This window comes from Strigops habroptila, chromosome 11, assembly GCF_004027225.2.
Source record: "Strigops habroptila isolate Jane chromosome 11, bStrHab1.2.pri, whole genome shotgun sequence".
Taxonomy (NCBI): domain Eukaryota; kingdom Metazoa; phylum Chordata; class Aves; order Psittaciformes; family Psittacidae; genus Strigops; species Strigops habroptila.
In genome coordinates this window covers 14,268,561-14,282,927 of record NC_046360.1, presented here as the reverse complement: position 1 = coordinate 14,282,927, position 14,367 = coordinate 14,268,561, and the positions used below count along the sequence as shown (strand labels likewise).

General features: G+C 56.8%; 2 protein-coding genes across 6 annotated transcripts in view; both read right to left on the bottom strand.

The window, feature by feature from the left end:
- The window catches only part of OSBP2 (oxysterol binding protein 2), an 82,215-nt gene extending 77,295 nt beyond the window's left edge, over positions 1-4,920 (bottom strand). Inside the window, exon 1 of one of the 2 annotated variants that reach the window (XM_030501231.2) lies at positions 4,599-4,920. In XM_030501231.2, coding sequence (XP_030357091.2) covers positions 4,599-4,858 — 260 coding nt within the window. In that variant the 5' untranslated portion in view covers positions 4,859-4,920. The remainder of the gene's footprint in view (positions 1-4,598) is intronic. The other variant, XM_030501230.1, reaches the window with a different exon arrangement.
- An 862-nt stretch (positions 4,921-5,782) lies between these two features.
- IQCD (IQ motif containing D) lies at positions 5,783-12,861 on the bottom strand. 4 transcript variants are annotated; one of them, XM_030501234.1, is made up of 5 exons: positions 12,832-12,861; positions 11,111-12,179; positions 9,662-9,895; positions 8,020-8,091; positions 5,783-6,830 (listed from the first exon to the last, which is right to left on the bottom strand). In XM_030501234.1, exons 2-5 carry the CDS (start codon positions 11,795-11,797, stop codon positions 6,549-6,551), a joined length of 1,275 nt encoding a protein of 424 aa, XP_030357094.1. In that variant the 5' UTR covers positions 11,798-12,179; positions 12,832-12,861; the 3' UTR covers positions 5,783-6,548. The 4 variants fall into 4 exon arrangements, with proteins under 4 accessions (XP_030357094.1, XP_030357098.1, XP_030357097.1 ...); XM_030501238.1 differs by having other exon boundaries at positions 5,783-6,743; XM_030501237.1 differs by having other exon boundaries at positions 11,111-11,947; positions 12,832-12,852.
- Between the last annotated feature and the right edge of the window lie 1,506 nt (positions 12,862-14,367).

Here is a 14,367-nt window from a genome sequence, read left to right as displayed (position 1 = left end):
CACTGAAGAGGGGCCCCAGAGGCTGTGTAAGCTCATACCTCAGAGACATTCAAACCTCAGCAGCCGAGCTGGTGGGCCCGGGATCAGAGGCTCTCAGAGGTCTCTTCTGGAAGCCCTCAACTCCGTCACATCTCCAGTAACAGCAGCAGTTTCCAAGCTCCTTCCTGACCTCACCACCTCAGCTTTCAGCTGGAGTCTCAGTGCAAGAAGCAAGAAAAAACCCCTGTGTTGTACTCCAGACCTTACAGCGCTCACCAAGAGTTAACTGCTGGATACACAACGCCAGTGAAGAATGCTGCTCTGGGAAACACAGCTCATCCCGGGATGTGAGCTGCCCGTGCCTCCACCAGCCCAGCAGAACCCAGACAAGGCAGCTAAACCATTCCCCTGAGGACACTGAACAAGTCCTGCTAAAGGCTCTTCAGACACCCAACCCCTGAGTAAGGGGCTGAGGATGAAACCCAGAGGGCACAACATGAAACTCAAGCTCTTTGAAATAGGAGAAAGCTGCTTGGAGAAGACAACGCTCACCTGGAGCATCGATCACAAGAGCCAATGTCAATCTTTGATGAAATAATACTTACCTCAAAATCCTCTCTAATCTCCTTGAGAACACTTATCTGTTCAAGGTGATTAGATTCTCCTGGACAAGCTAATTACAGCTAATGATAACTCTGTGAGTGGCAGCCTGCCAGAGCAGCTCAGAAAGAGTTTGGATCACAAGCAAGTCAAGTAGAGCAGTTGTGCCATGTGAAACTGCCTCCCTGCACAGGCATCACCTGGGGCATCACCTCTGCACTGCAGGTTCCCAAGTGAGCCACAAACCTTGGTCAAAAACCAGCCTAAGAGGGACAGTCAAAGGCATTACAACGGTCCAAGTGTTGGGACTGAACTCCTTTCACTGAGCTTTACTGCCTGGCTGGGTTTGCTCAGCATGAGCAGTGCCCGAGCATGGGGAAGCTGAAGTTCCCTCCCACCTCACAGAGCTGAACTTAACTACAACCTGTGCTTAGTTATGGAAACAAAGCCCGTGAGAGCAGTGCAGATTGGAAGAGAAAGGAGTTGCACCTCTTAGCAAGGAGCTACAACCTGAAAGATAAGAGGAAATTTACAGCCAGCCGGGAGACAAGGAAAGAACCCACTGATGGACGAGGAGACCCCAGACCACTGGACCAAGAGGCACATGAACAGTGTGTGGTGGTCGGGTGCAGAGAACACCAGGGTATAAAACCCCAGAGATCTCCTTGTCCTGGGTCCCTCCCCAGAGGCCCCCAGCTCCAGCTGCTCCTATCCCTGTTCCATTCCAGTATTATTTACCTCAGAACCAAACGTCTGAGACTGCTGGGGGAAACCCAGAGAGGAGAATCCTCTTTCCCACAACTATCTTGCTGTGTGCCTCCTGGAGCTCCTCAAGCCACGTGTCTCACTCCTGAGCAGGGTATTGCAGGGGAAATCTGCAAGAATTACTCAGCTGTTATCACTGCACAGCTTCAGAGCAGGGAATATGAAGTGAAAGCACATGACCTGCAGGGAAGCTTCACTGGTAGTAGGAGTTGATGTCTTCATAGATTTACAAAGATACAGGAGGCTTTATATCATAGAACCACAGAATCCCAGCCTGGTTTGGGTTGAAGGGACCTTAAAGCTCCTCCAGCTCCAAACCCCCTGCCACGGGCAGGGACACCTTCCACTAGAGCAGGTTGCTCCAAGCCCCTGTGTCCAACCTGGCCTTGAACACTGCCAGGGATGGGGCAGTCACAGCTTCTCTGGGAAAAGTCTGTGCCAGCGCCTCAGCACCCTCACAGGGAAGAGCTTCTGCCTCAGAGCTCATCTCAATCTCCCCTCTGGCAGGTTAAAGCCATTCCCCTTGGCCTGTCCCTACAGGCCCTTGTCCAAAGCCCCTCTCCAGCTTTCCTGGAGCCCCTTTAGGCACTGGAGCTGCTCTAAGGTGTCCCCTTCAGGAGCCTTCTCTTCTCCAGGCTGCCCCAGCCCAGCTCTCTCAGCCTGGCTCCAGAGTAGAGCTGCTCCAGCCCTCGCAGCAGCTCCGGGGCCTCCTCTGGCCTCGCTCCAGCAGCTCCACGTCCCTCTTGTGCTGTTGCCCCAGAGCTGGATCAGGACTGCAGGGGGGGTCTCCCCAGAGCGCAGCAGAGGGGCAGGATCCCCTCCCTGACCTGCTGCTCACGCTCCTTTTGGAAAAATATACTCCATTTGGAAAAAATCACTTTAATTGGAAGCTTTAATTCAGCAAAACTTCCCTGGGAAACCCAGCAGACAGCAAACAGGCATCACATGGGGCTGCGAGAGCCCCAGCGAGCAGCTCCTGCTGCCCACACATACCAACAGGAGCTCCTGAGGGGCCAAGCTCAACTCCCCAACAAACCAGCCCACCCGGGATCTCCACAGGCAACGTGCTGGGCTGTTCCCTCAAGCAACCCCCAACAGCAAGCACTCAAATGAAACCCACAGCTCCAGCGTGGAACTACAGCAACACACACCAGGAGCCGCCCAGGCAGAACGGCACAGCTTTTGCAATTAAGTTGATTTCAGCACATGAGCAAAGCAAGGTTTTTATCAGCTAATCCTGAACAGCCAACAGAGAAACCATCCGCGGTGTCTACCAGGGCAACCACCTTCCAAACTCAAGCTACAGAGGTCTCAAAAGCCAGGGAGACACAGTGAGGGCAGCACTTCACCTGCAAGGGCACCACTGAACCTGCAAAGCCTTGAGCAGCACAGGCAGAAGAAGGAACCTCTGGCACACACCTTCAGAGCTGGGATGAGCCCAAAGACCCAGCAGAAAGGACAAGAGAGCAGCAAGAGACCTTTACAGAGTCATTCCTTAAACTCCCTGCACTCTAGTCGAACAAGCAGCAGTCCCCATGTCTGCTCACATGGGACATATTGGAAGAGCTCCAGTGCAATACCTGGAGCTCCCTTGCTCCTGTCGTTAGCTGGAAGGTGTCGTTACAACACACAGCAATGAGCAATGTGAGCTGGCACGGGCTGGCATGGCCACCAGTGAAGAGCAGTGGTTCTGGAGAGCACCACAGAGGCTTTATTCCACCCATGAGAAACTTTCACCATGTGCTGTATCTTTGTGCTCCTGACTCACAGCCACATTCGCTCCGCTCTCGTGGAGCCAGCGCTGAGGCGGCAGCACAGGAACCTCCCGCACTGCTCTCCCCAGCAGCTGCTGAAGGCTCCACAATGCAGAGCAGCTCCAACTCCTTCACGTGCTGCTCAGAATCATTTCCTTGGGTGTTTCTGTTTGTTGTTTCAGCCTAAAACAGATCAAATGGTCTTAAAATAAAGCCGGTCGTTCTGATCTAAAATAATTGTTGAAGAAAACCACTTGTTTGCTCCTGGCTGACTTGGCAGCAACACAGAACAGAAAATACTCTGCCATGGGTTCAAGTGGAGCACTAAAACTTCACCAACCCTTCCAAGACAGTGCTGCTGGTGCAGATCTGGGCTGGTCCAAGAGCACAGGCATACCAGAAGGGATTAGAAGGGAATCAGCCAAACTGCTGCGAGGGAACCACATTCTCAGGTGCATTACAGGGCATTCTTGTTTGGCTGGAGCTTGGGGGGTGGGATTTAAACAACTCCAAGTAGAGAAACACACCATTGACCTCCTGAGCTGTCACCCACCACAGCCTGATCACCCAGTCCCAGATGTCCCTTTAGAGCTGGAGGGGTTTATATTAACACCTGACAACAAGCTGAAGCTCCGGGATCTGCTTTGGGCTGGAGCACAGAGGGGACCAGATTAACTCTGTGCCAGGAGGATAAACAGCTTCTGCATAGCCTTCACAGAGCTGAACTTGCTCACAGGGTTTGGTACTTTAAATATGTATATTTTATAAAGCTTTAACCATCTTTAATACCCATGCTCTGGAATAGAGCCGACACTCACTCCACAGCACCAAAGGTGACAGAGCACTTGTGTTCCGAGTGACACCAATAAACGTGATCCTTCCAACAGGATAACGCCACCAAACCCCCACAACACCAACACGTTGATGTTTGGCCGACTGACAGCAGACAGACAAGGGAAAGCACCATTGCTTTGGATCAAACCTCCTGGCCCCTGGTCCCTGTGTCACCCACCGCCCTGCCCCAACCCCATCCCCTGCAGCAGCGGGGGAAGCGGGGCAGGACTTGGGAGTCACCACGAAGTGCTGGAACCTCCCTCCTGGCTCCCGCCCCAGCGCCACGGCCCCTTCCCGTGGGACACGGTCCCACACGCGGCCCGTGGGGATATTCCAGCCTCCGGCGGAAGGACCGGCGGCGGCAGCAGGTGACGAACCCGCCCCAGCCCCGGCAGAGGAGCGCTGGGGGTGCCTGTGCTGGTGGCTCCGGCCTCGGGGGGGTGCCGCAGCCGCTGCAGCAGCGGCAGGCGGAGGGATGGGGGTGCGCGGGGCGGCCCATCCGGGGGGCACGGAACGATCAGCCCGCGTTTAGCTCGGAAGGATTCGATCGCAGCAAAGGCACGACCCGCACCCGCAAACCGAAGGGGTTCGCCCCGCGGCGGCGCGGACCCGCGGGACGCCCGGAGGACACCGCGCCCGCCGCGCCAGGCCCGCGCCCCGCGGTACCTGTAGTAGCTGAGCAGCCCGTTGCTGAGCACGAACCAGCGGCGCTGGTAGCCCTTCAGGTAGTTGGTCCACTTGAAGAGCCAGCCCTTGTAGGTGTCGGAGCCCGGCGCGGCGGGCGGCCCGACCCCCGCCGCCGTGCCGCGGCCGCCCGGCTCGGCGCTCATGGCCGGCAGGTCCTGGCGGGCCAGGCAGGGGACGGCGCTGAGCAGCGAGACCAGCCCGCGGGTGCCGCTGCCGCAGAGCGCGGCCGCCTTCCCCATAGACCCGCGGCGCGGCCGCTGCGCCCGTCCCGCCGCGCTCCGGCAGGGGGCGGCGCCGCGGGCACGTGACGCGCCGCACGGGGCGGGGGGGCGGGAGAGGGAGCGGGGGGGGGCACGTGAACCACCGCGGGAACGGGCTCCCCCTGGCGGCGGGGCGGGAAAAGCCCGCGGTCCCCTGCTCTCGCGCCATTTTGACACACACACACGTGCACACACACACATGTGCGCGCACACACACATGTGCACACACACACATGTGCGTGCACACACACACCTGCACACACACACGTGCACACACACATACATGTGCACACACATACATCTGCACACACCCACGTGCACACAATGTACACACACATACATGTGCACACACGTGCACACACATACACATGCACACACACACATCTGCACACACACACACGTGCACGCACAGACACACGTGCATACATACATACACAGACACAGAGACACACACACAGACACACGTGCACCCCCCCAGGCAGAGCGTGGGAGGGCAGGGGGGTCCTGGACCTGCGGCACAAGGAGACCCACAGCCCCTAATGGAACTTCACAGCCCCCATGGAGCCCTCCATAGAGCCCCACAGCCCATCACTGAGCCCCACAGCCCCCCATGGAACACCACAGCCCATCACTGAGCCCCACAGGCCCTCATGGAGCCCCACAACCCATCACTGAAGCCCACAGGTCCTCATGGAGCCCCACAGCCCATCACTGAGCCCCAGAGCCATGGTTGTGCCATTGCTCCAACACCCCTTCTAATACCACACTAAAACCCCCTCATGAAGCCACTTGAGGCAGAGGGTGACGTGGGGAAGCAGCAAACCAGGAGCCGGCCCTGGCTTGGCCCGCCAGGACCTGCCAGCCCGAGGACAGGACGCACCCAGGGCATGGCGCTCCCTGCATCTTGCCCCCTTTCAGTCCAGAGAGCAGAGGGGTGAAGGGCTCTGGGCTGTGAAGCTGCTGCATAGATGGGAGAGGAAGGGAGTGAAAGCACTTGAGTCATGCCCCGGGAAAGGGAGAGGCTGCAGCGTGCTCTTGGGATCAGACACTGCGGAATCCAGTGGAGAGTGCGCTGCCGGAGCAGGGATCTGCACTCAACAGGCACAGTTTGCCTCTTGTCTTAGGGAGACGCTTGGATTGGGAGCAGGACAGGAGCTGGGCTGTGCCACATCCCACCTTCTGCTGGCCCCTGCCCTCAGCTGCAACTGCCCAGTCAGCACTTGTGTCACTTCTGCCCCTGATGAGCCACGTCCTGCAGCTTCCTCCTGGAGAAAGAGACATGGCCTCTCAGACCCACAGAGCAGAAACCCTGCCAGATGAAGGGTCTCATCCTGCCCCCAGGGATGACTTCATTGCCACCTTCACTGAGAACACAAGCAAGGGATAAGCAGGGAGGCTGAAGCGAAGGTTACAAGCCAGGAACCTGCACTCCCAGCCCAGTCCCTCCATCAGGAGACATCCTGCTCCCTGCAGAGGCAGCAAAGCCAAACCTCAAGTGGTGAGACATGTCTTCATGCCACTGCTCCGGGATGCTCCAGCTATGAGAGGCAGCCCCAGCCCTAGAGGCCTTAATGGAGCTGCTCTCTCAAATCTCTTGCTTTGCCTGGAGGAGCTCAGTCCCAGCAGAGGCAGCAGCTTTGCCAGGAGGAAGAAGAACAGATTTTGTGCTTTATTTCTTGCCCTTCTTGCCCTTGCCCTTGCCCTTGCCCTTCTTCCTTCTTGGCTTGTAGAGGCACCGGACCAGGTAGCCTTTCCAGAGGGCCTGGATGCGGGCAGCAGCACGGTTCTTGGTGTTCAGCTCCTTCAAAGCCTCCTCCTCCTTCTCCTGAAGCATCTTGCGTTCCTCCTCGATCTGGGTATACTCCTGGAGAAGCAGAGCGTGTTTCTGTGTCAGCAGGGCCAGCTGGGCCTTCTCCTCCACATAGGCAGCATCAACCTCCTCGTACTCAGCCTAGCAAGAGAGCAGATACCAGGTACAGCAACTGCGAGGGCCTTCAGCAGCTCCTCCTGTTCATCCCTAGGGAAGGGTGCCTGATCCCATCCCAAACCCAAGCAGAGCCACGACTGGGAGCTGAGTCTTTCCAAAGCGACTCAAAAAGGTGCCCGGTTCCCAGGGAATTTCCTGAGATGCTCATCTCATCATTCTCCCTGTGTTGTACCCACCCTCAGCTGGGAAGCGAGCAGGTCAGAGCCCCTCCTGCAGGTGCTCTGTGCAGAACCATGTATCACCGTGCTCTGGGTAAGGCTGAGCCTGGGCTGCCAGCGCTGCTGAGAAGGTATTTAGATGAGCAGCACTGAAGCCCAGCTCATGTGCTCTTCCCTGCTGAGAGCATGTGAAAAGCCAGGCCATGGCAGCCTGGGAAAGGCCAAGGGCAGGCAGTTGCCATGGTGGCACTGCCCTCCCAAGCTCAGCAGCCATTTCTGCCTTTCCTAATGGCCTTGAGGAAGCCACAGGGAGGTGGAAGATCAGGGGAACCAGCAGTGTGGATGTGTGATGCCTTAGTGAGTTCTGCCCCAAACCTGCTGCGACATGGTGCCACCCAGCAGGAAACAACCACCACGTTGTTAAACCCCTGACAAGGGGGATCATCTCCTACAATTAGCAGCCAGCTTTCAGGCTGAAGCTGAAGCTTTGCCTTTGTTGGTAACCCAGCAGCTTTTCTCCATCTCCATAAGGAGGGTGAGAACAGGAAGACAAGCAGGGCCTTCTCAGAGGTGAAGTCAGGGGTGCTGACGTGCCCCCCAGCCTGCTGCGGTTCAGCTGGGACCAGGGCAGTGGTGTGCAGCCTGTTCGGTGCCAGCACATCTCCCAGAGGTGCCAGCAGAACCAGGAGTGTGATGTGGACACCAGGCAGGGTGAACAGGACTGAGGGTTGAAGCCAGACTGAAAAGCCTGTTCCCAGGCGGACGTGTCTGACAGAACACGGCACCCCTTTTGCTCCAAGTACGGTGGGATTTAGCAGTGGATGTAACTGAAAGTCAAAGCAGCAGGCAGGACAAATACAAAGCCTGTGCTGCTTCCGGGTGGAGAACTGCCCCTCACTTCACCAGCCACCCGTGTAAGAGCCACGTGCCCATGTGGACAGGAATCCACCTGAACGTGTCACCTCCTGGCAGCGCAAAGCTCTGAAAGCAGGTACCTGTTTTTCTGCCATGTCTGTGTCGTATTTCTGGACCCAGTTCCAAATTTCCATCTCCAACCTGCACTTCCTCTGAAACAAAAGACAAGTGTCTTGCAGGCACCTGAACCCTGGCAAAGAGTAACCTGAGCTAGAGAACAGTGTGGCTTTGAGCCCCAGCGCTATCCCATGGGAGTGTAACACCTCCTCCTTGTGGCAAGCTTCCTCCAGCTGACACACGCGTTGTGTGCCCTGGTTTGGGATTTCATGGGATATTCCCTGGGGCCAAAAGGGCCTTATTTGGTTTACAGCGTGGAGCCAGGGATTGAAACACACCTGAAAGGTGCGTTCTGCAGTAGGGAATGAATGTGCCTGATGGAATGTGGCAAGTCATCGAGAAACTGGGGCAACCACCCTCAAACCAGAGCAATAGAGAACTGCTAAACATGGAAGTGAGACAGAAAGAACTCAAAAAATGGTGCTTTTTAAAACGAAGAGGTACTTCTAGCTGTAAAACGCTGCGGGCTATCCTGCAGAGTTACCAGACACAGCAGTTTACCCCTCTGCTCCATGGAACCACCAGGGAAAGGTCAGCTAGAGCCCAGCACAAGTGGTTCCTGTATGGCAGTGACCCAGGGTGTCCCCAGGGCTCCCAGGCCATCGTGAGGTCACACCTCAGCTATTTAGACCACAAGTGCAGTCTTGGGGCATGCAGGGCTCGAGGATGTGCAAAGGAGGGGGAAAAGGGACTTCTGGGGTCGGGAAACGTGTCTGCCTGAGCACTGGAATGAGCTGAGCAACCCCCCAGCAAACACTGCGGTGCTGAGCAGCCTTGGAAGCAGCTGCCTGATAAAGCACTCCACTAAAGGAGGTGAAAATGGGGAGATTTGGGGATTGTACTTTGCCAGTGCCCAGCCCCACTGGCACCTTGCATGGTCCAAAGCAAGAGGGAAAGAGGCCTCATCTCCTGTGTGTGCTGCCCTGCACTTGTTTGGAGTAAACAGCCACCAGGAGCAAACTGAGGGGGAATAATGCCCCTTTTCCAGTTCTGGATTCTCTGTGCCACCAGCATGTCCTGCTCAGGGCAGAGCTGCTGACACAGAGGCCTGAGCCTGCCCATTGCTCCCGTTTCCTCCTCCTGCATCTGCTCAGCACTGGGATAAATTACATTTCTCCCTCATCCAACTCAACCCCACTCCTTGGCTTGTTTCTTCAGGCAAGGGCCAGGCAGAGCAGGAGCTGCCCAGCTTCCAGGATTGGCTCTGCTCAACCTTGAATGCTACATTACCTCTAAAGATGGCTTTATTAAAGCCAATATTATGTCTGTCCTGCTTACCCTACACCAAACCCCTGTTCCTTTCACCTTCAGCCCTGCTGCTCGGCACCCTGCCCTGAGCCCAGGCTCCCTCCCTGCTGTATGAAGGTGTTTTCAGAGCTGAGGCAGCAGCAGGAGGAGGTGAGGGAGCTGCTCCCCTGCTGTCACTGCAGGTTGCTTGCCACCAGAACCAGCAGAGCGTGAGGATGGAGCAGGTAAGCTCTGACAAACAGCATGTGCATCCTGCCAGGACCAGCAGGAGCTGAGCCACTGCTTACAGCAGCCAGAGCTGACAGCAGCACACCTCCTGCTCTCAACCTCCTGCTCTAGAGCTCTCCTCCCATTTACCTTCCTGAGAGCCAGCTCAGATGCTCGGTGCTCCACCACGAGTGCAGTGAGTTGTGTTTGTAGCTGCTCAATGTCCTGCTGCAGCCCAGCACACCTGCTCTGGGAGGCTTGCAGCTCCACTCTCTGCTGGTTTTCTCCTTCCTCCTTGATCTTCTGGAAGCTGATCTTGGAGTCTTTGGCCACATCTTGAATTCTGGTTTTGAGGTCTTCAATCATATTGTCCTTCTTGTGAATCTAGACCCAGAAAGCAAGGGAAAGGAATACCATTGAGGAATGCTGGTGAGGTATAAGGTGGGCAGGAGGAGTATGGAACCCTTGTGAAGGTGCAGGAGATCTAAAGAGCCACCCTGCTGATGTGGCAGCAAGAGGGACCTGCCACTGCTGGCTGAGGGAACAGAGTTAGGCTTACATGAGGTGCTCTGGAAACCTTCCCCCTCTGCTCCTCTGGGGTCCTGTTAATAAAGGCAGAGAATGAACAAACCACACTGAGTCCCACCAGCACTGTTGTCTGAGGAAAAGCCAAAATCAGAGCCAGTGGAGCGAGCCCCACGGCTCCCTCGAGCTTTGGGTTAGCTCAGAGTGCCTGCCTGGGGGACACAGGTCAGCGTGCTGCTGCAAGAGAAAGCCTCAGCTGGGCCCAGTGAAACACGTTTATTCACCATGCCCTGGCCAAGCTGCCAACTTGTACATCAAGATCTCAAGTGTCTGGATCCACAGATCCCCAAAGAGCAGTGGGAATGGGGAAAGCAGGTCCTGGGCTCCGCTAGCACCATTCAGTGCAGCGAGCACATGACAAAACCTTCCCCTCTGGCCCCTCTGGCAGGAAGGAGGGAGAAAAGCTCACGTAGGGAACAAAGTGGTGCTTGTCCGGAGCTCGGGCTTGGCTGCGGCACAGGGCTCACAGCAGGAGCCTGGGAACTGCCCATTCCCTCCGCTGTGCCTCAGCTCCTGCCCTGGGCAAATGAAGGGCTCCTCTAAGCACACATGAACGCCCGTGCTCTGAGGCAGCCGGTGTCACCGCGCTGGAACTCCCAGAAGTGCGGGGTTTAGGCAGAACAAAGACAGAGCAGATACTAAAGATGGATTTTAATCAGAGCAATCTCTCCCTGGAATGACTTTTCCTCCCTTCAGCAGCAGTGAAGGAAGGCTCATGCTGCCAAAACACCACCACAGCAATTCCTGCCTGTCCTGCAGCTCCTTTGAAACACACTGACTTGTGTGTGAGAGCAGGTTCCAAACATACCAAATTCCAGTTTTAAAGTAATCCAACATGCAATGAGCATTTTTCATTATATTTTCCATGAAAATAGTATCTTTTCTATTTAGGATCTGGGTTAGAAATCACCTCTGGAACTTCTTTAGGAATTGCAAGCAAGGGGTGAGGTTTTACCTTACCAAGTTTGGCTCCAGTTACACTGTGTTGGAAAACATATTCCTCCAATATCATACCTCGTCCTCTCGAGCCTGGATTGCTGCTGCCAGCTTTGCCTGCAGGGCTGTGATTGCTTCAGCGTGCTGCTTAATCTGGAGGGAGATGTCTTCCACGAACTGGATCTTTCCTTTCTCTTCCATGGGACTAGTCAGGAGTCTCTCCAGCATGAAATTCCTGAACACCCCGAAGGCTTTGACAAACCCTTCAGCTGGTGACTCTCCCGCCCCAGCTTTGGGTTTCAGAGCCTGGGGAAGTGAAGGGTTGGCCAGGAAGAGTCTCAGGACGTTTCTAACAGAACATTTCAGACGTTGCTCTAGAAAGCAGAGGTGGCCCCGTTGCTCCTCAGCTCTCGTGGTGGTCTCTTCCCCAGAGCTGGCAAGCAGGCACTCCATTTCCATCGAAAGCTTTCGCAGCTCCAGCAGGTTCTTTGTGATCTCAGGACCCAGCATATCAGCAAACCTATCCAGAGAGTCAACCACATGTGGGATCAAACTGCTCATCTCCAGCTTGGCAGCTGTCTCATCCAAGACATTCATGATTCTTTCTGTCTCCGTGCTATCAGGTTTCAGCTGATGTGGGTCTAACATCTTCATGACATCGAATGTGATCTTTGCTTTCTTTGGAGTTGCTGTGCCCTTCAGCAAGGGCTTGGTGCTTTGTTTCACATCCTGAGATGGGAACACATCTGGATCCCCTGTTGCCATGGCTCCAGTGAGTTGAGTGCTTTGAAGTTGCTGACTTGTGAGTTGAGTGAAGTCTAGAAAGGGCACTACATCTCCTACACGAGGCGACAGCCAAAGACCATCGAGGTCCCTCTGCTGCTGCTGTCACAGACTTTTCCTGGGATTTTATCTCTGCAAGGAAAACACAGTGACAGCATTAGAGAAACAATGTCATTTGGGAAAACCTGGGAGTTGCAGCTGATACCTCCCTGGGTCTGGGCGTGGGGTGAGGACACGGTATCACGCATCAAACTTGGTCTGTGTCCCAGAGAGGCTGTTGACCACCCACAGGAAGGGAGAAGAGTAACGGACTCCTGTTTGAAGGGTGGCAGGCAGAAACCTCCCAACGGCTGGTGAGCAGCAGCTGAGGTGGAGATCACAGAATCACAGAATCAACCAGGTTGGAAAAGCCCTTTAAGCTCACTCAGTCCAACCGTTCCCAGCACTGCCAAGGCCACCACTAACCCATGGCACTGAGGCCTCGGCTACGCGGTGTGTGAACACTTGCAGGGACGGTGGCTTCAGCCCTGCCCTGGGCAGTCTGTTCCAATGCCTGAGCCCCTGCACGCTGCAGCTCTGCAATCCCTAGGGAGAGCCTGCAGGTGCCTGGGGCCAGCGTGGAGGGAAGGGCAGGGCTCCCAGTGCGACACCTCCAGCCTTGCGGCCTGGCGCTGCCAGAGGGAGCAGAGGGCCGCTGGGTGCCTGGAGGGCGGGGGGCAGCAGGAGGGGGAACCCAGGGATCCCCCGGCTGTGGGAGGTTAGAGGCTGGGGGGCATGCGGGGAATGGCCTCCGGGGGGGAGAACCCCGTGAGAGGGTCAGGAGGGCCGGGGAAGGCCTGAGGAGAGGCCTGGGGGCACAGCGGCCCGAGGGGACCCAGGGGGGTCGGGGTTATCTCGGGGGTGCCGGTCCCGGGCTGCCCCCAGCCCCTGCAGCGCGCTTGGTCCCGGTCCCGGTCCCGGTCCCGGCCCCGCTCCCGGTCCCGGCCCCGCTCCCGCCGCCCGCGGCCCCTGCGCACCCAGCGCCGCCAGCGTCCTCCGGTTGCTCGGCAACCCACACAGGGGCGGGGCCTCTCCCGGCAGCCTATGGTGTGCGGCGCTCACCCGGCTCGTCACTTGATGGACAGCGCCGCTGCCCAATGAGACGTCCCGCGAGGGGCGGGGGCCGCCATGTTGTGGATGGCGGCGCGGTGAGGCGGGAGCGGGGGTCTCACAGCTCTATAGTGGAGAAGCGCCATCCCGAGCGGTGTCTGCGCGCAGCGCCCAGCACACAGCATAGAGCATAGAGCACACAGCATAGAGCACACAGCACCCAGCATACAGCACACAGCACAGAGCACACAGCATAGAGCACACAGCACCCAGCACAGAGTACACAGCATAGAGCACACAGCACCCAGCACACAGCATGGAGCATAGAGCACACAGCACCAAGCACCCAGCACACAGCATAGAGCATAGAGCACACAGCACCAAGCACCCAGCACACAGCATAGAGCACCCAGCATAGAGCACACAGCACCCGGCATAGAAAACCCAGCACAGAGCACCCAGCGTTCCCGCGGGGCTGACCGACAATGCACTCCTGAGAGCCCAAAACCAGGCAGGAAAATAAACTTTAACCCCCCCCGAGGTCGCGTCGCGCAGACCCTGCTCAGTTGTGGCAGAGCAGAGGTGGGGCAGGGGCGGTGTGAGGGAGCCGGTGTGCAGGAGCCCCGGGGCGGTGCGTGGGGAAGGGCCCGGCAGCCGCTGGCGGATGGGGTCCTGCGGGAGAATCGGCACCCACAGCACCCGCGGGAGCAGCACAGCACAGCGTCAGTGCCTTGGAAAAGCCCTTTAAGCTCACCCAGTCCAACCACTCCCCAGCACTGCCAAGGCCACCACTAACCCATGGCACTGAGGCCTCGGCTACACGGGGTGTGAACACTTGCAGGGCCGGTGACTCCAGCACTGCCCTGGGCAGCCTGTTCCAATGCCTGAGCACCCTCTGGGGAAGGAATTGTTCCTCAGCTCCATCTAAACCTCCCCTGGTGCAGCTTGAGGCCGTTTCCTCTTGTCCCATCCCTTGTTCCTTGGGAGCAGAGACCAGCCCCCTCCTGGCTCCATCCTCCTGTCAGGCAGTTGCAGAGAGCGATAAGGTCCCCCTGAGCCTTCTCTTCTCCAGACTAAACCCCCCCAGGTCCCTCAGCCGTTCCTCATCACACCTGTGCTCCAGGCCCTGCACCAGCTCCGGTGCCCTTCTCTGGCCCTGCTCCAGCACCTCAATGTCTCTCTCGCAGTGAGGGGCCCAGAACTGACACAGGATTCAAGGTGCAGCCTCACCAGTGCCCAGTGCAGGGGAAAAGACATTTAGACCGTGTTGCAGTATTAAATCAGGCAGAACATGTTGTCTGACAGGGCTTTGAAATGTCGCAACACCAACAACTGAGAAATGTCCCCAATCGTACCGTTAAACAGGTCTGACTCTATTGAACTCTGCATTCAGGGCCATGAAAATGCTAATAAACTCCAGCTGATTAACATGCTGCACATGCCCAAGTGTTGGCTACCCGTGA